The sequence below is a fragment of the Rhipicephalus microplus genome, chromosome X (assembly GCF_043290135.1).
Source record: "Rhipicephalus microplus isolate Deutch F79 chromosome X, USDA_Rmic, whole genome shotgun sequence".
NCBI classification, from domain to species: Eukaryota; Metazoa; Arthropoda; class Arachnida; order Ixodida; family Ixodidae; genus Rhipicephalus; species Rhipicephalus microplus.
The window spans coordinates 189,605,411-189,628,905 of NC_134710.1; the positions used below are offsets into that span (position 1 = coordinate 189,605,411).

Sequence of the window (23,495 nt, forward strand, 5' to 3'; positions counted from 1 at the left end):
TTTTCTTTGCAGAACAATTTCCACTAACTGAAATGCCTTACACTTATTTTGCAAGCATCATAAAAGAAAAAAATGTGTTACTGTATTATCTTGTAACAAGAAATGCCCTTTTGCTGCCTTTACCCAGTGGCAACAACACTCTGAAAACACGTTTTAAAATTAGAAATTTTGTTCTGATGAATATGATACGTGTTTTTCCAGAATAACATTGAGCAGTGCTCTGAGATCAGTTCGAATAATTTTGACTAAGATTGAAAGGTGTTCTTTTACAATGTTTTCAACTGACCAACCTTTTTTCATGTTTCGATAGTAAAATTCAGTACGTCAAATATTACTAGACACAACACAAATGTATATGCTTATTATTCACATAGAGACTTATTCGTGTCCGAAATCAACAAAGTTTCAAGAACGCTGCATTTCTAGAGAATTTTTAAAAACATTTAGATTGCTCAGACTGAATATCTTATCAGCAATTTTTTCTTTACTAGTATTTGTCCAACGAATAAACCTATTTGTAATATTTAGCTTGTGTCACTGTTAGCAATGTCTCGAAAAAGTTGCAGTTTTACCTCAAGGGTGAAGCAATGAATGCAGTAGAAACAGATTGAGGCTGGCACCTAGCTCTTATGAATCCTATGTCACACAACAGTACAAAACGCTGGCGTAAGAAAATATGGCCCCTCCACGTGTTGAGAGCGCAGCATGAATAAGGAGATACGAGCGACCCACTCATGGCTGCCTGCCGAGATAGCACGCCAACAATGGCATCCGCGCCAGTAGGTCAGAGTTGCTGCTCAAGGAGCCCCCCCCACTACCTCGTGTCTTTTCATACGGGCGGGGAGATCTTACTGCATGCACCCTATGAGCGACGCAGATGGGCTGGCTTATTTGCTCTCTGCTTCAGACGCGTCGCCCCTGCTCGTGCGCTGTTACCCGTGGGTAGAATGTGCAATGCACTGGGGGATCTCATCGATTTCGACTTTATATGAGACATGACAATTATGGAAACAATCTGTCGAGACTGTCCATATAATTGATATCGCAATAATATACGAAAACATACTCTTTGTAAAATCACTGTCATCTGGTGACACTTGTCAATTTTTCCTGTGTTGAAAAATTTTCCATTGTGATAGCAATTACATATATGGACACTCTCTGCTGGATTTTGCTGTCAACGTCGGTGTCACTCACTGTATATATATATATATATATATATATGAAAAGGCAAGAAATAAAAAAAAAACCAGAAAAAGACTCCGGCGTGCGGAATCGAACTTGGGACCTTTGAGACGAGAGTGCGAAACGTTAACCACTGAGCTACGAAAAGCACGTCCCTCAATGTTCAAACGGCCAGCTATTTATATCTACCACTTACCCCTGGTGAAAGGCATCTCGGGGGGGGGGGGGGGGGCAACTATTGTGTTTTCATCATTACCAGCAAGATGGCGCAATAAGCGTGCCTTGCCACACCATCACAACTCAGTGGCACGCACTCTCATCTCCTACGCGTACTTTGCCCCGCAGAGAGGAGGGGGTAGACGCTCGATGGTGCATACTTGTGGTGGGGAGGATCGCACATCTTGGCTGGCCTTTGGGTTTTCCCAAAACGATTCTGTTGAAGTTACCAGGTGCACAAATGTTACTGCAATCGTTACACAGTCTCCATTTGTGAAAAGAGTGCCTTTTTCAGGCACAGTGAAGTAACCAACTGAGACGCTTATTCGTGTTCTTCTGTACCTGTGAGTACGTTTCGTGCGTTTATTAGGCGTAAGAAATGCAAGCCCCGTTTCGATCTGCTTGCCATTCTGTGCGTGACCTTCTAATTTGTTGCTATCGCGTTCATTGCTTTGCCATTGCAGCAAAGCTGTGACATTTCCTCATGTGAAAAAATATTTGTGATATCACGCTATTCTGTCATTTGGGCATGATATACAATATTATCAGGAAAATCGGGCACATCAAATGTACGAAGTTTTGTGATTTTTCGAGGAATCGACCATATTCATCGCAAATATTCACCTCACCAGCTCTCTAAAAGAGAAGTGCATCATTGCATATTTGCCACCAAATTGTATATGAAAGAAAATTACATATGTGTGGCATTTTATTAAATGAACATCTACACTCAATAAAATGGTTAGGTAAAACTTACTTTGAACACATAGTATGCACACTTGGCACATGAAACAAACATATGAAAGCAAGCTATGCAATAGATGAGTGAACATTTGACATGTATAATTTTGGGTGCATGCACCACCTCTTTTCCAATCTTGCCAAAAGAAAATTGGAGAGAAAAAAAATGCTGTTTCCGAAGTACTTGATTTTCTGGGAACCTTGCTACGAAACATTGAATCATGTACAAGGACTTACAGCAACTAGACAAAGTGTCATGAAATACCACATAATACAATATCTCAGGTAGCAACATGATACCTACAACTTTGAATATCTTTCTAATAAATACTCTTTATTGCAGCACTTTACTACACTGTAAAACGGATATAGTGATGAGTGTGCCAATACACAAGGCTTGACATGAACACTTGTAGACTGATTACTGGTGAACTGAACATAATATGAACACCCAAAAAAAAGCAGACCGTTCAAATAGTGTTACTCAAATGACAGGCAAATTGCATAATAAATGAGCAGCACACTTGTGCAACATCACTGCTTGGGATATCCATGGTGATTTACACGCAACCACTCACACAAGATATACCAGAAGACTAGAATAAAGCATCACATACTCTTTTTCCAACAAAAGCCTCCTAAAAGTGAGTAAGGCATCCATCATTCATTCATGCTGCAAGAAAAAGTGCTTTTATATGTCAGTACTAAAGAACAAATCAGTAGGAATCAGAAAGCAAATGATTGATTTTAGTCAATAGTGGCACTATCATAAAAAATCTTTGGGCTAAAGCTACATATTTTGAGATTTAGAATACTGCAAATTTTATACATGGGTGTTTAGGCTTCTATGGGGATTATAGTTAGGTAATTTACAGCATGAGAAATGCATTTTGTAAGGTACTGTAAAAAGCTAACTACATAAGCCACATAAAACTGAAAAGCCATGACATGACAAAAATGCATAACAGTAAAAATATAAATGTCCAAATAGCATTAAAAAATGAAGGTAGTCATTCATATACACTGTGAAGAGAAAGAAAAGAAACCAAGTTCTTCAGATATGTTAGCACAGTACCTACAAGAAAAGTGGAAGTAGACTGCAGCCTTATCACGAGAAAGGTGTAATAATAAGAGTGGTATATTGATAGGTATGTGGGGTTTAACATCCTAAAGCCACCAGATGATTATGAGAGACGCCGCAGTGGAGGACTCCGGAAATTTTGACCACCTGCGGTTGTTTAACGTGTACCCAAATCTGAGGACACGGGCCTACAGCATTTCCGCCTGCATCGAAAATGCGGCCACCGAAAATCCCGCGACCTGCAGGTCAGCAGCCGAGTACCTTAGCCACTAGACCAGCGCGGCGGGGGCTAAGAGTGGTATAGATGTTGTAGTTCTTCAGTGCTCACTTGAACAGCATTTAATAAATTTGACTTTATGGCAACGACAAACTACAAAGCGGTATGCCAGTTCACAATAACCTGTTATTTGCACAGTGGCATGCCATCGCAGGTAATTATGTATCTGCCAATTACACAGTGGCATAATATTTCACAATTACCTGTGTGCCACTACACAGTGGCACACAGTTAAACAGTGGCAATGCCATATCACAATTACAAAAACTTTATGAAACACAGTGTGTGACCACAACGTGCTCGAATTCACAGCACCTAATGTATGCACATATAGTCTGAGCTTCTTGCAGAAAATCCAGATAACCTAAACAAATTAGTGAGCTCTATAAGAGCATCAGGATATTTACTTTGGCCAGTTCCACTAGGCTTTCGTCATGTTCACAAAGGTATCATCATATTCATAAAGCAGCTATGCATCATAGCAGAACAAGTATCTGAATGCAGGTGAAGAGCCTGGTCTGTGTACACACTAGATACTAGTCAGTGTACACTAGTTAGCTGCAGCAGTGTTTCCCAGAAGTAACGTCACATACTCTCACCTACAGCATCTTTCTGCAGCAATGCTGCAGTTGTGCCACCACAGGCAAGCTTTATTATTCACCAAAAATATGAGAAGTGGTACGCGTAACATCATTATTTCATGCCAAGCATAACCAAAATGACAATTTTAAAATTATGAAAAAGCAACGACAATAAATGCCATAAATAATAAAATTATTCTACTCATACCTGTCAGACAAAATGTCCAACACCTTAGTTCCTTCACGAAAAGAGTGCTCGAAATTCGAGCTGATCTAGGCGTGCTACAATGACACAAAAGAAGACGTGCCAAGTGGTGTGAAAAAGCAATTACATTATTCCACAGACTAGGCATAGTTTAATGAAACCACATGTTAGGTACAATAATTGGCCGAAAAGTGAGCATATCCAATAACGAATTTCATCACAGGTCTTTAAAAGCTTTTTCTATTCTCTATGAAATGAGCTTGAGAGGCATGTAAAGTAAAACGGCTCAATTTTCCATTCTGTGCATTATTAAGTAGTGTGGCTGCTGTAAACTCTACTTTTCATGGATTCAAAATTAAATGCAATATTTGCACAGGAAAAAAGGTATTAAAGTCAATCGACTTGTATTTAACAGTCCTAAGCAGTCTGAAAGGTAGCACGTCTGTGCAATACAAAAACAACACCGAAACTTCATCTAGTACCCATACTCTACACACGGTATACATGCTTATTTTTAATTTCTTGGCTGTTCTATTTTGGTACTATGACTGATGCCAACACCAGATGTGTCTGCAATGCTGGGCTAGGATGGGCTGACTGAGGTCACTGTTGCCCCTAGGTCTTCACTGAACTGTCTAAGTGGGATAATGTGGAAAGAATAAAAAGTTGGGCAAAGATACGAACAAAAAAAAAGTACAAGAGTTGGGTTAAAACTGGCTAGGCTTTATCTGCCTGGACGATTTCATAACACGAGACAATCTCTTGCACCAATTGATAGCAGAGTATAGATGTAGCTTTCATACACAAGTATGACAAGCGAAATTTTATGCTTTTAGCTGCTTAATGAAAACGAGAGTAAGTGAACATTCAGTGTTGTTAACCCTAATGATAAATATTGATTACTAAATCTAGTGGCTACAATAAAAAATTCTATATTCACAACAAGTGTAGAGGAATGCAAGATAAGTTTATGAAGCCTGATGATAAGGCCCTATGAGCTTAGCAAGCCTGCTTTCTTCTATTATGTCAGTCCTCACTATTCCCTTCCCTGAAAGATCCACAAGCCAATTCTCCCAGGCCAATCACTCGCCTCACCCCTTCCCAGTTGGCATGACACACTATCAACATTAAGCTAGTGTTGTGATCCTTCTGGCACAGCAAGATAGAACATCAGAGCTGAAGTTTTGCTAATGTGGGCTGCACAGTGCTAGTATCACATAAATTGAATAGATGGCGACTTGAATCATGGCGCAAGCACAGATGCACTGAAGGTTGCATGGTGGTGTCAATGACACTCTTGTGCGCTAGCCTCACAAAGATGAATGAGGTGACAAAGGTGCCCTTGCTATGACTGCACATTTTGCCAATTGATCCAGGTAGTCTTATGTGAAAAAGACAAAGGAAGTGACTTTACTGCCTTTTTTTTTTTCAATGCAGTTGTGTTGGCTGAGGTGCCTCCTATGTTTTCCTTACTTTATGACCACATTACAATGTCAAGCGGTCTCAGTGATAGTACACAGTTTTATGAACTTTTGGCACACCTGAAGTACAGAAAATTATTACCGCTAACAAAGTGACAGTGTTAAAAAAGTGCTTGGAAGGGTGCTTTCAACCACAATGGAACACTATATCACTCGGCTTGTGCGTTAGCTATTGAACACCGGAATCCAGCCCAAGTGGGCAAAGCCTATGTCAATCTAATAAATTCATCACTACTGCAGCTAAATTGATAAAATAATGCCTAAAAACAAGTGGAAACCTGCAAGGGGGCATCCTCTCTCATCGATAAAGGCATGCTAGCAAGATTTTCAAAGAAAAGCAGGAAACACAAGACAAACTAAGCAAACAAACCACCAATAGTTGTGATTTAATACGTGGGGTTTAACATCCCAAACTATCAATACGTAGTTGTGTCAATCTTACTTGCTTGTTTTGCCCTGAATCTCACTCAGTTTCGATAATACAAAAATAAGCTAACCCATTTCCTCCCTCCTCAAACCAAGCCGTTGCAGCATTTCATTTACACTTGAAAAGAGGATCACACATGCACATATGCACAAAAATGTACAAAGCTTGGATATGACATTTTACAGCACGTCACACGGACACTAATGCCGCAATCTTATAAAATAAGTAAATATGAACAAAAATGAAAGTTCATTTCTTTACCTGAAATTATCACAGGGCTGATAAATGTTGTAACTGTGTGCAAACGAGTGGCTAAGGAAAGTGCACTGACACTACCAGAATTAATGTGAGAGTTTCTAGCACTTGTTGTAGTAGCTATGTAACCGTGCCCACGTGTGTGTAGGTAGCACATAAATTTTAAAATATGCCTGTACTTGTTACATGACCAAGTTTTGATTAATGGAATTCAATGATTAAAAATAAAACGAGTATCAGGAGAGATCCTGGATGGCAGTTTTCCAGGTTAGTTTGGACTACCAGAGGCTCTGAAATGTGTACCAAAAGTCTTGCATGTGAATATGCCTGTATTCTGCTCTCCATGCCCCATGAACTTGTGTTGGGAAGCGGAATCCTGCTACCATTGAGATACTGCAGAGTGTGAACAGATCAAATTACAACATTGTTCTAAATGTGATCTGATGCCAACCTATCCAACAGGGTTGCTCTTTAGTTAATACCATGTTTTAATAAATAAATTAACCTGGTTCACCAAGCATGCTGTTGCCATTATATAGTATGTAAAAATAAACAATGCTGTTCCTTGAGAGAAAGTGTGGTCTGTTTGTTTTTGCCATAATTTGTTGCAATAACACAAGGTACCATTTTGTGATTAGGCTGATAGGGGTACATGTGGGTTGATGGGACCCAAGTATATAAATGGTTCGCTTGGCTGGGACCTTCTACAGTGCCTGTAGATATGTCCAGAACATTGATTGATATGTGGGGTTTAACGTCCCAAAACCACCATATGATTATGAGAGACGCCGTAGTGGAGGGCTCCGGAAATTTTGACCACCTGGGGTTCTTTAACGTGCACCCAAATCTGAGTACACGGGCCTACAACATTTCCGCCTCCATCGGAAATGCAGCCGCCGCAGCCGGGATTCGAACCCGCGACCTGCGGGTCAGCAGCTATGTCCAGAACAGCACCCCAAGCAGTGTATATTGTGCGGCAGTTATGATACAATATTGAAGTATGAGGCATGAAATTAGGTCAGAAAGTAGGAGAAGAATATTTTACAGTCATAAATAAAACTAACATATAGATAGTTATCGAATGTATTAATACAACAACACCCCTTCCTATGGAGTCTAAGTGCCTACTAAACTTAAAGTCCTATTCAACCAATCATTGAGCTTATCAGTAAATAGAAACACCGGACTACACATTTTATTACAGGGAATATGATGAATAAACTCTGCCATCTAAAACTGACATGTATTAGTCTGCCTGTACGTCAAAGTCTGCCTTATAAACATGGCTCCGAGCTAGACGCAACATGGTGCAAGAGATGGCACAAGTGTATCATGCATGCTTACATTTTTTCCCCTTTGACCATAAAATTTACTCATGTTTACTTGAGTACTCTGCATTAAAATGTTTTTTTTTCATATTTTAGGGCCCCAAGAAGACAGTGCACATGTTATGTCAAAATTTCCAAAATAAGTCCTCAGTAACATCTATGAAGGACACAGCAATCGATGCATCCATTCTAACCTCATTCCATAAATATTAATTGAGAAATACGCCAACTATAATCTAAATAAATACTAACTCTTTGAGAAAAAGGCAGCAAGTGCCTTTATGGCTAACACAGAGGATTCATATCTGTCAATAAAGAGCTCTGCCATGATAGAAAAGGTTGCTGCAAGAACCAGCTCATTTAGGCTGAGGCATTTTGCATCTACAGCAAGTGGAATCCTTTCTGCCAGTCGTGCATTGGGCATGGCTGTGATTGACTCTGAACACCTCATAATAATTGTTGGGGTTTAACAACCAAAAACGACCATATGATTATGAGAGAAGCTGTAGTAGAGGGCTCCCAAAATTTCGACTACCTGGGGTTATTTAACTGTACTGGGTGTGGCACTGACACACCCTCATTTGAGGGAAATTGGCTTGCAGAGATGTCAAGACACAGGTGATGCACTTATAGGATAGGCTCAACGGGTGCGATCCACTCAGAGGCAAGAGTGAAAACACACACACGCGCACACACACACACAACGCCAGTTTTTTTCGACACATTACTTGCCTCTCCAAGCTGCCTTGCAAGTGGCACTGCTGTTATCTCTTATTACGATGCTGTGGGGCAGTGCAGAATGTGCCGAAATATGTCATGGCACAAATTATGCAGGTATGGTAACTTAGAACGCTTTGCTCTAAAGGTTAAAAAAATTGAAGATAAACATAACCTTGGCAGCATTGTTTAGTGAAGGAAAGTCTTGTGTAGTTTGAATGTAGCCCACCATATCCATATGAACAAATCAACACTTTTTAATTAGCTCCGACCATTCTTTTTTTAATATCCAAGGAAACATACAAGATGACCACAGCAGTCTCAATTTTTACCAGTTATTGCGTATTCATCAGCCTGTCTAAAACATGTAAAGCTTGATCATAGTACCATCAACGTGACTGAAACATGATGCAGACATGCTTTCATGAAACAAAATTTTGCCCAATGGGCATTCATGTTACAGGCTGCACATGAAAAACATGCTTTAGGCAACTCCCATGTCCAACCAACACTATGGTAGCAAATGGCATGGCTACACCACATAGGATCCAATGCTGATACGAAATGTTTTTGGTACTGGCCTGCCTTTTGCTCGAGTTCATGCTGTAGAAAATGGTTTGAAACAGACTATAGGTTTAATGACTTTTGTTGTGACACCTGACCAGCTGAGGCTCATTACTGAAGTGGTATATTAATTTTAATCTAATTTTTGAAATAGCAGCAAATGAGGTCTAAAATAAAATTCAAAGTAACTGTAGATATGAATATAATGAAAGGAAGGCATAGGGTTACCTCTTTATTTATATATAGGGCTGCCTTGATTCGAAGCCAAACAATCTCACCTTTAATGCTTGGTAGGAAAAAGAAAAGATATTTCTGTGAATGCACAGCCGTTCCATTGGCTTTACCCATCAGAAATCAGCTGAAACGTGGAAGTGCGCAGCAGTCTTATCCCACTAGATAGCAATGTAGAGATTCTATAGATGATGCAAGTCTGATGTATTTCGTCATTGTGGAAAGGAAAAAGAATTCCATCGCAGCAATGATGGCAGTGTGTAGGTGATTCAGAACAAACACTTTCTCCCAGTGTGCATGTACTAACAGATAATTATTTGCGCATTCCGATGCCTAGCATACAGTCCATGAAACTGCATTTACATTACACCAAATAACACCTTCAGCATGCATGCCAAAAGGTAGGTGACATAGACAAATATGGTAGTAGTCTCAAGTGACAATTCTGGGATATATAATTATTTTTGAAATATTTTGTATAGCTCAGCATCAAACATGTCAGTGTATATGGCACACAACTTTTCTTGTGCTGTGCCAAGCTTACCATTATCCCATAGTATCAGCACCTATGCACCAACATATTTGGTGCCAAGTTTTGCAAAACGAAAAGTTTTTCACTAAATCCCTGAATGAGAACATTTGAGTATACTACTTCAGTGAATCAGCAGAACTCTAACTACATAGATCTTTGAGATATTAGTGAACAGGGGGTGTGTGCTGGAGCTGACATTTCAACAAGTGGACTTTCCTTTTTAAAGTCTGGAACTTAAAAAAGACATGCCCACAAGTCAAAACTGTAGCAAAATTATGTAGCTGGTCTAACAACCATGAAGCCGGCATTAGTTATAAAATATCGGAGGTTCCATCAATAAACTACTTGTTCAGGGTCTCTTGTGTCCGCCTATCGACGCATGGTGTCAGAAGTACAAGCCAAGTGTCCAGCCAGCTGAAACCCCACCATGGAAGCGTTGCCGCCGCCTGAGTGTCTGGTGCATTCCAAAGCTCCAGCAGAAAACTGGACGACATTCTGCCAATGAATGGAGCTGTATTTCAAGGCTACAACAACGACACCGAATTGGACGACGGCCCAGAAAGTAGCAATCTTTCTTCACGTTGCAGGTCAGGAAGCAATCAATGTTTTTAACACCTTTCTACTGACGAATGAGCAACGTGAAGACTATGATGCTACTGTGCAGAAGTTTGCAGAATACTGCAGTTCAAAATGAAATGAAACATACAAACGCTATGTCTTAAAAATACACGTGCAACTTGAGGACGAGTCATTTAAGCAATTCTTGAGGGATGTTCAGCTGAAGTCCCAGTATTGAAACTTTGTAGAGCTAAAGAATTCAATGGTTTGAGACCAACTGGTGTGCAGCATGAAAGACAACAAATTGAGAGTAAGACTTCTGCGAGAGTGGAACCTCATGCTAGAAAAAGAAATCGAGTGCTGTAAAACAGCCGAAATTGTTGAAAGCCAAAACCAAGCTTGGGAACACAGCTCAGCTCAGCTCAATGTTGTATGGAAAAAAGAACATGAACCAAAGAGCTCATCAAAGAAAAAGAATGCCTGTACTGTGGACAAAAACATACCTCAAGAATGTGCCCAGCTAGGGGCAAAATGTGCGGCGTCTGCCACAAAAAGAATTATTTTGCAGCTTGGTGCAAGGCATGAAAGAGTGTTCAGCAAATCGAGTATCACAATGCGCAACACGAACAAACCAACGAATCCGATGACGAGTTTCAAGTTCTAGTGGTGAGCGTCAAGGATATATCAAGAAACTTGGAATGGTAAGTCGCCACAAAGCTAGCTAACCATGATGCAACGCTAAAGGTGGACACAGGCAAGCAGGCCAACCTTCTTCCTCACTCTATGGTTCGCAAGCTGGGCAAGAAAGCAACCACTCGACCTTCAGCAATGTTATTGACAGGCTACGACGGTGGCATAATCAAGCATTTTGGAGTCGTCACTTTGCTGCTAAGAATCACTGATTTGCAAGCCAACGGACTTTTTCGTCGCTAAGAAAGGTAAGCAAGCCCTGTTGGGGCTGGACATTTGTGAACGCTTCGGTCTGATTTCAAGGGCACAGTGCCTGCAGGTTCAAGGGTATCTGGAGTACAGGACCATAAGAGAATTTCCATGACTGTTTTGCACTCTGGGATGCTTGAAGGAAACCTGCAGCCTATGCCTGAGAAGGGTCAACGCCAGTTGCGTTGCTAGCGTTTCAGGTTCCACACTCCATTCGAGAGCCACAGCGAGCTGAACTTGCACGCATGAAATGACATGGCATCATTAAAAAGGTAGAGGAGCCCTCTGACTGGGTAAGTCTTCTAATCATTGTCCTCAAAAAGAACAGTGGTTGGCACATTTGCATGGACCCTCGGCATGTTAATCGTTGCTTACAGGGGCCCTCTAACACTTTTCAACCTCCCATTTTTTACTCGTGGACTGCATAGACTGACGCACGGACAAATTAGTACAACAAGAATGGCAGCGACAGCGGCACGCAGTACGAAGTTATTCAATTTAAAATATTCAAAATACAAGAAAAAAATTTCTACCCTCGACTCGAATTTCGCGGGGTGACATGACCAAATTTCACTCTCTGCTGTGACGTTGCAGGGGACCTCCAATGACATAGGCTGAAAGCTCCTACATAGAGGAAGCTCGTACACCATTGTTGCCTGTTCAGTCAAACTGTTTATGACCCTGTTGCTACAGCAACAGGCAACATGGTGCCTGGCGATGCCATTTTGTTTAGGCGGTCGTAGTTGGGTGAGGCTGGTAAAAATGAACCTCCCCGACTTGTCAGAACTCGAGCAGGTCCTTTTGCGTCGGAGCGAGGCTTTACGCATCCTGTGATAGGCTGCGCTCATTTCCACCCGCGTAGTTCTAGCGAGCGCCACTGTGCGCCAACGCAGTCGGCAGCAATGAGGTGACACAATCAAAATACTAAATGATTTGATATCGGTGCTTAGACCTATGCTAAAATTATACTCGTCTATGCAAAGCACATACAAGAAATAGGTGCTTCAAAAGTGTTGGAGGGCCCCTTTATAACAGGAGTACTATCAACTCCCCTCCCAAGATGAAATTGAGTCAGAGCTGGCGGAACCCAAAGTGTTCAGCAAACTAGACGCTAAATGTGGATTATACGAGATTCTGCTTGACAAAGCGTCGTCAGAAATTTGCACATTCGGAACTCCGTATGGATGCTACCATTTTCTAAAGCTCCCGTTCAGAACACGAACGGCAAGTGAAGAGTTTCAGATGGCAATGAATAACATGGTCAATGGACATTCTGTCGCATTTTAAATCTGCTAAATACCACTATATATAAAAAATGAAGCAAAAATCGAAGAATAAATTTTACTCTACGTACCTACTCCACATCTGCTACCAGAAAAAAGTAATGAAACCAATATGCAAATCAACATGACACTAACAAGATGGGGGGAGAGGGGGCAGTAATAAAAAGTCCTTTAGTTTTACAGACCAATCATTAAAGAAGAAGTTTAAATCAACAGAAAACTCCTACCCTATCAACTGACAGGGAAGCAAGACCTCCAAGACAGCTCCATTAAGCTACACATCACAAGATTCGTCACTGGAGATTAACTAAATCAAACATGTTAGCAGCAAGATCAACATTGCACACCAAACTAAGAGTTTTTTTTTTTTTTTTGTCTAGTTCGACTGGGAGTGGAGTCTGCTTCTCCTACACAATCTTCCCCCTCAAAATTTCACATGGCTCTGCTCTGTTAATTTTTCTTTTCTAACTGGCATTGCCTGCCATATTTTATGGTGTGGGCCAAAGATTTGTTTGTTCTTACCTTACAATAAAGAATTTAAGAATTTTAGATGGATTAAAAGGAACGCGCGTCTACATTGACAATGTGCTTGTCTGGGGCAGAATGCAGGAAGAACATAACAAGCATCTCCGGGGAGTTTTAAAGGCAGTGCAAGCCTTCAACCATGAAACATGCATTTTCAGTGCTGAGGAAGTATACTTTCTGAGTGACCTAATTTCGAAAGATTTCACCAAACCAGATGCACAGTTGGTCAAGTGCTTTGCTAACATGCCACTGCAAGCTTCGAAGCAAGGAGTGCGAAACCTGCTAGGTGCTGCAAATTATTTTAGCAGGTTTATACTAAACTTGTCTGAGAGGACTAGGAACTTATGCGTACTGCTATAACGCGATCATTCGTTTGGATGAGTGCACATGATAAAGAATTGAAAGAATTGTGTGACCTGTAATCAACTGGGCCTGTGCTCGTGCTTTTTGATCCATCAAAACCATTGAAAGTAACTGCGTACTCTTCTAGCTTTGCGCTAGGCCCTGCCCTTCTAAAGCTTCATAACAAGAACTGGTGTCCAGTTGCCTATGCTTCAGGGTCCTTATCAGACGCAGAGTCAAGATATGCCCAAATATAAAAAGAAGCACTTGGAATAACAAACGCATGTGAAAGATTCCGTGATTTCATAATTGGCTTCTACACGATAGTTGAAATAGATCACCGACCCTTGCTTGCAGTTGCCCACAAGAACTTGCAAGACATGCCACCTCACTTACAGTGTTTTTTCTTGTTTTAAATGCTTCACATCGATCACATTCTTGCAGCTGCTAACCGATCCCTCGGGATGTTAAATCGTAATCTGCGTCGTGCTCCTACGCATGTGAAAAAACTGGCGTATATTACCCTTATCCGCCCGAAAATTGACTATGCTTCAGCCATATGGGATCCGGATCAAGCATACATCATTGATTACAGAATCCCTGTAGAACCATGCTGCTCGTTTCATTTGTTCTGACTACTCTCGTTTCACAAGTGTCATAGCCTTAAGAGCTTGTTCTGGTCTTGTCAACCTTTCTCTTCGTTGAAAACTTGCTCGCTTATCTCTTTTTCATAAAATCTATCGTCATCCATTGCTTCATGACGATCTTTTTCAGCTGCCCTTATCAAACTTTCCTCGCCGCGATCACCCTTTGAAGGTCAGACACATCACATGCCGCACCTCATTATTCACTAAATCGTTCATATTAAAAACCATCAGTGAATGGAACCAGCTGCCTCGAACTACCGCAATAGAACGAAACACTTCAAAATTTAATGAACTTTAAAAAATTGCTAACGAAGTTGAGCGTTTCGTGCTGTTCTCAATACCTCACTTCATTTTCTTTTTGTGGTCAATCATTATGTAACTATGTTATTTTTAGTTATGTTTCCACTTATTTCTTTTTCTATATTTCCAACAGACGTCGGGTTATTGTGTTGCTTTTTTCATTATGCATATGATATGTTTTTATGCTTGCAAACTTTTTTTTTTAATGTGTATTCATTGCATTAATTTCTTCTACCCCCCCCCCCATGTAATACCCTCCCAGTGAGGGCCTTTTTAGGGGTTTCTTGAAATAAAAAAATTAATAAATTTGACATTTCGCTACAGTACATTTCTGGAAAGGACTTTCCAGGAATGTACTGTTCGGATGGCTGACACTCTGTCCATAATAGCAGACAGCGACGACAGTGCAAATGAACATAACACTGATGACGTCCCAATCCATGCGACCTCAGTGCTGCACAGCCTCGAAAACCCAGCGATGATGAACCGCCCAGCAAAAGAGACAAAGGCAGACAACGAACTAATGAGAGTGATCGAGGCTTTGGAAAGTGGCCAAGGAGCTATAGGGCCTTTAGCACCTTTCAAAGAGGAGCTGATAGGCATTAGTGGCATACTCCTTAGAGAATCAAAGGTCGTAATTCCAAAGAAGCTCACAAGAGAGATGCTACAACATGTTCATGAAGAGCACTTGGAGATAGCCAAATGCAAAGGTATGGCAAGGCTACTGATGTTCTGGTGGCATGTGTGTGCAAATAGCAGAAATGGTACAGAAATGTCCAACGTGCCAACGATTTGCTTACCGGCAGCCTGATGAACCACTGTTACCAATGGGCCATTCCCCCTTCTCTACCTTAGATCCGTGGAGGAGTTGACCTCTTTCAACACGCCAGTAAAACATACCTTGTGGTATATTATGCGTACTCCAACTACCCTGAATGGTAGCTTTTTTCACAAACTATGAGCCGCCATGCAATTGATCAACTTGTACTGATCTTTACGTGCCCCGGCATTCCACTCTAAGTATGCACAGATGGCAACCCACAGTTTGTTTCACATGAATTTGGCTCCTCTGCCAGAAAATGTGAGTTCAGGCACATAATTTCCGGGGTTCCCTCGTTCAAATGGCCTAGCAGAAAAGGGAGGCGACTAATGAAGCACCTGCTCAAAAAGACTTTGTTTGCGAAAGAAGATTCATGGATTGGTTTTCTAAATTACAGGATGGCACTAATGGAAGATGGGAAAGCACTGTGTGAGCTGCTGATGGGCAGAAAGCTGAGGGGATGACTGCCAGATTTTGCTGAATGTCGGGCTCCTGAGGTCAAGAAACACACACAAGAAAGACGATCAAAGCATCCGCTTCCACCATTAAGCAAGAAGGATCAAGTAAGAATTTTAGGAAAAGATGGCTGGACTACAAAAGCGTCGGTCAAAAAACCGCTTGTAGAAGATGGAGGTTGCCTTCGTCAAAATCGCCAACACTTGCTGAAGACCCCAGAAGATTTTAGCAAACGTCATACATATAAAGACGACTGGGAAGATGTTGCAGCAGCCCAGCCAGAAAATATGTGGTGTGCTCCATACCCGGGCGAGCCACAAAGTGGACAATGACAGGACAGCGGCCACTTTGAATTTTCACCAGAACATGACTTCGTGGTCTTTATCAGCCTCACAGAAAGCAGAAATGCGTCAGGGACTCCTTCGGAACTCTCCGTGGCAATAGGGCCCTTAGGCTCAGCGATCGAGGATGACCAGCCACCCTTCAGCGAAAAAACTGGTGTTCGCCGTAGTGCGAGGTCTAGAAAAGGGCCCTCTCGTCTCGCCTACGGAAAAGACTTGGAGCAGGTTCCTTAATTTCATATTGTTTTGTTTTTGTGTACCTATACAGGAACAGAAATGTATCAGAATTGTGTAGCTGGTCTAACAACAATGAACCAGGCATTAGATATAAAAGATCAGACGCTACATCAATAAACTACTTTTGTTCTGAGTCTCTTGTGTCCGCCTATCAGTTCCGGTACACACACCCTGTTTATGAATTTCTCATCGGAAGCTTCAATCTTCCCCTTCTTGCTTTTTTTTCTAATACATAACGCTTTGGGTTTCACATTGGTCTTAGTCTTACTGTGTTATCATGAACTGAAACACAAAAGTTCCAACTAGTTGAAGTTTCAGGGCTACTGGTTTGCTAAGTTCAGGAAGTATTTGCTAGAGTGTATGTACTTGGCCCATACTTGCATGCTAACCAAACTGTGGTGAAAAAAGACTAAATACCAATGCGAAAGTACTGCATCAACCAGTTCACATACGATTGTCATCATCGTGCCATTCACACCCCATGCCATATGCAGTGGTTGACTCTCACTGTTTAATTGTGGATGGAAGGCAAGTGCATAATGTATATCACAAAAGCCTTTTCTATCCAACGATTATCAGATCAATGGCATTTCACTATAAAATATGGGATATGCTTTAACTGCATTCAGTACTAGAAAACAAGAAGATACCTAGATTAGAGAACCAACTTTCCTTCTAAGAGTTGCCTTAAGAGCAGCACTAATATATGGAATGCACCAGCCAAATAATCAGTGCAGTCTCATACTAACACAACAAACCTTCAGTTTCGAAAATCAGCAATCTAACAAAAAATTTCACATGTTCGTTGTCAATGTTGAGTGAACTGCACTAGCTCTTCACATACGTGAGACCGATAATCAGCTGGATTACTCTAATCGACAGTCATGAACTGCATGATAAAAAGCCAGGAGATGTCACATGAACAACAGTTTCACTAAATAACTTTATAAATAATTCCTTTTGGAGGAATTGAAGCCAAACTCTAAATTCATATCTATCTAGTAGAAATCTTGTTCTGAGCATGAGTAATGAGAAATATGTCCCACAAATCCACGAAGAAATGCGTTAATTTACCACTGAACACCTGTCGCTGATAGTTTTGCATAGTACTGATATGATGAACATATTTCTTGTGAATCTGGGACCATCACAGTGCAGTTTTAGTACATGTCTGCCTCCTTATGTAATTAAGCCAATGTTAGAGATATGCATTATGCATAGCATGTAATCACTAACCTATCTTTCAACTAAAAGAAATGCGTGCTATTTATGAGTACACATTAGCGGTGTACAAAAACTGGGTGAAGTGCACAGTGGCATCACAAGTCAGACTGGCTCTTGTGAAAGACAGTTCTAGGTGCACTATCGTTGTGCTTAAAGAGAAGTTGGACAGCTTCATAAAACGAAAAGCAGAACAATTTTTAATTTTTGGTAATCCTACAAATCTGCAATTGATTTCGAGGTTGACTCTTAAAGACTAGCCAACGTATGGCTCGGCCAGGGCAGTAATGTTAGAGACTACACAATTGCTTTTGAAACTGTGCAAAGCCACTGTTGCATGACAGAAATTGGCTAAGTGTAAAATTTTATTCTGACTCCTAAAATGTCATAGAAACAGGAAAAATTAGTTCATTCTACTGCAAAGAAGCTAATAAAGTTCGAACTTTGACAAATATTCTGCAAAAAAAAAGGTTTAATTACTACTGATGTTTAACAGCAGAATGCTATTGCTATCAACTATTTCCCCAATTTGTATGTAGTTGTATAATAAATGGCTGATCTAGCTACAGACTGGAAAGCTTCACCTGCGGTTATTCTATAAAAGTTATGTTTTTTATTTCATAATAATATGAGATTTATAGACATTAAAGGTATGATGTCGGCACTAAACGTATTAGTGAAGTGATCTTTCAGTGTAGCCCCTTTAAGATATGCATATTTCAAGCAACAAGCCATTTTTTGATTCTTAAAAATATACTACTGAAAGCAATACCACAAGGCACTGCATCACATAAATGAAAGCAAATCTGAACTTGTATTTCAAATGGTTACTAATAGCAGCAACATAGGGTAATTCATAATCAACTGTCTGACATTGAATGACTGGATGTCTGAACTGCAATATTGTAATGGCGATTCAATGTTGAATAGTCTATTTGTAGTCCAGTTTGCCACAATGTAAGTATGGCACTCGTGTGTGAAACCATGTTGCGATTAAAATTTTCAAGGAAAAGAAGAGGTATGAACATTACCATATTTACTTGCGTAATCCTCACACTCGCATAATTCTCGCACCCCTTACATCGCCCAAGAAAAATACGATTTTTTTTTCCTCGAGTAATTATCGCACCTCCGAAAGCTGCCGCAATAAAGTCGTCTGCTCGTTCCAGCCACTGATGATGATAGCGCGAGCTATCTGGCGCCATCTCTTAAGCACCAAGCATACTATTGCACGGAGAATCAATTCAATCCAAGCCAAGCCGAAGTGGCCAGTGCACGGTGCGGCGTGTTTTGTTTGTTGTGTCAGTAATCTTGGCACGTTACGAGGCGATACTGAAGCTACACGGCTGCTTCAAGTTGCAAGTGATGGATCATGCACTAAACAACAGCAACAGGGCCGCCGGTAGGCCCTTCGGAGCCTACGAGTTTCGTGTTCGCTACTGGTGATGTCAGCTGAAAGCCACCAAGACGCGTTGGGTCTGTCGCGTGCCTAAAACCGGGATTGATGGTAAACTTTATTTCTTCAGAAGAAAACTGCGGACGATTTTGTTAAATAGCCATCAGTCCAATACTGACATCCTACGCTTATCTTTTGAGGGCTTCTGTTCTGCGACAAACGCTACCGCTACGCCCGCAACGCCCACAAGCTTTGCGTGCGGTATTCGAATTCTCGACTATTTGCTTCCACTTTTTGTGTCTCAAATAAATCTTGTCTTGTGTTGAACCTCTGCTTTTATTGTTGAGGTAAGTTCTAATTAGTACTTCTTAAAGCTTGCTGTAAGTTGCTGGTGTGAAAATCCCGATTTGCGGCCACTTTCGTTTTCTTTTTCGCTCTTTACCTTTTCGTGGAAAGTTTTCCCCGCGTAATTCTCGCACCCCCGACTTTGCATCGGTTTTCCGGCAAAAAAAGTGCGAGGATTATGCGAGTAAATACGGTAAATGGTAAAACTATATGCTTGCAAGAGGTATTTTGACAAAATCTAAGAGGTCTTCTACAACTACTAGTACTACAAATGGATAAGCACCATCTTATACTTTGCTGTAAAGATATATAGCAAGAAAAGCTTCAAATTCCATGGCTTTGTATGCACATAGTCACTACTGGGTAACATATATACTATTTTTCTTGATTTCAAAGTTATCATGAGTGCATTAATTGGTCACAACTGATGCAGATATAGTACAAAGGGATATAGTAAAGAGAAAAATGCATGCATAGACAAAAAAAAAAGAGGAAATGCTGTTGGACAGATAAAACAATATCTACGATTTCCCACTCTGAAATGTTCTAACATAAGTTTTTTTTTGTCACACATCAAAGATAAAGCTGCACAATACCTCATACTACTTATGAATTGCCTTCTCTAACCAAGACCTACAAATCAAACAACCATGTGGTTCTCAGAGCAGGTATGAGTGTTCCGTTGGGCAAGTCGGTACATAGCTTTAACGAAACCATTGTGGAGCAAACTGACTGCAAATAATTGAAAAAACAAAAAGACAGCAGGCCCCTATCCTGTCTTCTTGGTTTATTTTTGTTTTTTACAGCAAAGCTGTTTTGGTCACACTGGCTTGTACTGCCAGTGTGGCCTTAATGAAATCTACTTTACAACTTCCTGATCTGGCCACTAGAAGAACAGTTTTTCATCTGTCACTCTTCCAAAAATTTTCTTCCGTAATCAAGCACTTAGAAAGGAATTAATCGAAAGCCTGCATATTTTTCATCTCGTGTTGACCACCTGAATAAAGTAGCCATTCCCTTTTGCCGCACCAGCTATTTATGGAATCTTTTCTTTCAAAGACAGGCAGGGATTGGAACCGCCTTCCCCCCTCCATTGCTGCCACTAAGGATCAAGGGCTGGTCAATTCAGCAGTTTCAAAACACTTTATGGTGCGACTGTAGGCTACTGTTCCCTGCCTACTCTTGTCTTTTTTTTTGTACTTTTTCCCTATTACGATTTGTATTTCCTTCAATGCTGTTATTTCAAGTTTTGCCGCTTTCATATTGTGCCCACCCCCTGTGTAACACCCTCTGTGTCTTGAGGGTATACTAATAAATAAATAAATAGATAAATAAACTATAGCGGTAGTTTATGGCATAGTAGTTGCTCGCCACCGCCGGTGTCCGAAATCCATATTAGGCAAAATGAGGTAAAACTAACTAAATAAAAAATACCAAGGACAGAACAGAATTTGAACATGGACTCCCTGTGTGAATACTGTGCCTGCCAACTACATTGCAAAGTGACCCTAGACGGGCTTCATGTCTGGCAAGGAATTGCGTTAATACTATTTGTAATAAAGCATTTTAGAACATCAAAGGAACAATGAGGCTTCACACAATGTGAATTGTGTAACAAGTAAGTGATCAAATTCTCTAACCCATTACAAAAGCCTCAGGCAAAATTCTTCATCATCATCAACAACAGCACCAACAAAATACACATAATTTCTACACACAAAGCCATAAAGACATAATTTCTACACATAATACATATAAAGAATGACGAAGAGCAGCATAGTGCACAAAAATTATAATGAATAATGGCATATTGAGTACTCTGCAAGGGTGCTTGTAGCAGTTACCTAAAGAGTCTTAAAAAAAAGTGGGGGACCCTTAAAAGGACCCTCAAGAGAAACAATGACTTGGTTTAGATTGACAAAGTACACTATCAGAAGTCTAATGTCATGTTTCACTATCATAAGTTCATTATTAGTGGAGAAAATCAACGTTGAAGTTTCCTTCTTAAATTTTGTGCCCAAATCTCCGTGCGTGAAATCAGAAATTTCAAAATGTATTGTTGGTATTTTCGCGACATTGGTGCGATTAAATTTTCTGAAACTTCTTATGCTGGGTCTATAGCACCCACAGATGACAATGTACTTCATTTCTATCGATTATAAGCTACGTAGGATTCAGTAGACACTTTCAAAATTTATGACGTTACGGTGTTTGGTGGGGCAATATCAAGGTGGAGTCTCCCCCTGCATTTTCTATTCGTGCATTTTCTCACTTACCAAGCATCGGGATGTGCTAGGAGTGGTGTTTTCAGGACAGTGAATTTGTACTTCACTAATATAGTTGAACCATTATATAAAAGGCCTACTCCTGGCAACAATTCTTTTCTTTTATATGAAATGTCCCTTATAAGCAAGTTACCATGTATGCATGTTCTTATGAACTGGTATTTTACTGTAGGCACACTGGTGTCTCTTATATCAGTGTCTCTTGTAAAGGAGTTCGAGTGTACGCGAAAAATCGTTTTGCTCTTTAGTGTCCCTTCAAGCTTCGCCTTTACGAACTCAACACGATAGTGATACCCTGTTTTTAATGCGTACTTCAAACCCTTTGTTATTCCAGAAATTGTGGATTACTACAATGTAATCAATAAAGCTGAAAGCGACTTGTGTCAGTGAAGCTTCTGCACACGGCTGCATTCTGTGTAATAAGTAGCATGCTTTAACCCACGAGAAATTATTCACATGAAATGTTTTTGAACTTTTTATGCACCCACTAAGTGGTCTTAACGGAATACTTGCAGCAACTTGTCTGCTCTAAGTAATAAGGGAGGGGCAGCTTTAAACCATTAAGTCGTTATAATGACCATATGTTCTCACAACTGATCGCTTGTATCACGCAATATTACATGCGTACTTTTCTAAAGCCTGTATGCAGGACACGTGTGTTTGTAATGCATGAAAGTTATTCCACTGCATTTCCTGGCAGAGGATGTTATTTTCACTGTACTTGCAAGCAGACATGCAGCTGTGTTGTAGAACACTTGCCTGCCACGCAAATGACCTGGATTCGATCCTCACTCAGATTCAAATATTTTAGATAATTTTTTATTTGCATCACACAGAAGAAGCTAATTTTTGGCTTACAACTAACAATGTCAATGCCAACACCTAAATTTCTGCAAAACAACCTCTTTAACGCTCTCGCCTTATAAGGCTCTAGAAAGGCCGCTTTTCGAGCTTTCATGGTGACTATGCTGTGCATAAATTGCAGGCTTGGCAGTTTTTTTTTCCTTGTTTCTCAGTTTGTGCGACAATTTTTTCGTTAATAAGATATGAGGCATGGCTATAATGCAAGAGACTTGCTCGAGTATTTTACCAAATTTAAGTAGGCCAGTTAAACAATGAACATGCCATAAACTAAACACACAAAGCCTGCCACACGCAACACCATCATAAAAAAAAAGAGAACAAACTGAAAGCACCAAACTTGAAGCTCCTGCATTACCGCACACTGCACAATATTCTCTCAATTTTTTTGACCAATCAGTTCACTCATTAAAGAGAAAACATCCCTGCATCAAATATTAAAAAAAAGAAAAGTATAAATAAATTGGAAATTGTGGAAAGGGCAGATAGGGGTAGGTTCTGACAATGTTTGGTCCCTCAAAAAAATAATAATATCATTAAAAATAAATAAATAAATAAAATAAAAGCAGCCCAGTTGAAAAAAGAACAGAAGAAAGAGCATTTAGGTGAAAGTTCTGGTACAAGCACTTACTGACTGCGTGCAATGCATAACAAAGGACATGAAGGACAATCCAACTATGTTAAAACAAACGAAAAGTTGGGGCCCATAAAATTGCAGCCCCAACAATAGGCTTGCCAAAAGACTTCGAAGATGCCCTGCAAAGTGGTTGGTGGCTCAGTCTGTACGAAACCACTGAGGCCAGTTCATCTGAATGCGACGCACGATTTCCTTTTCTTCAGCTGATGACTCATCATGTGTGAGTGCACCCTCAAAACAGCGACGAAGCTCTGCTTGACGATGACCTTCATATTGTGTAGAACCAAGTAGATGCTCCACCAAGGAAAGATACAGAAGTCTTCGCTGCAAGAGAGAAAGGCATGTTTACAATTGATTGATTGATTGATTAATATGTGGTGTTTTAACAATCCAAAACCACTATATAATTATGAGAGACGCCATAGTGGAGGGCTCCAGAAATTTCAACAACCTGGGTTTCTTTCATGTGCACCAAAGTCTG

General features: G+C 40.4%; 1 protein-coding gene across 2 annotated transcripts in view; it reads right to left on the reverse strand.

The window, feature by feature from the left end:
* Positions 1-2,455: 2,455 nt before the first annotated feature.
* Positions 2,456-23,495, reverse strand: part of LOC119177321 (NCK-interacting protein with SH3 domain) — a 95,963-nt gene continuing 74,923 nt past the window's right edge. For both annotated transcript variants that reach the window (XM_037428790.2, XM_037428789.2), the window contains exon 12: positions 2,456-23,338. In XM_037428790.2, coding sequence (XP_037284687.1) covers positions 23,153-23,338 — 186 coding nt within the window. In that variant the 3' untranslated portion in view covers positions 2,456-23,152. The remainder of the gene's footprint in view (positions 23,339-23,495) is intronic.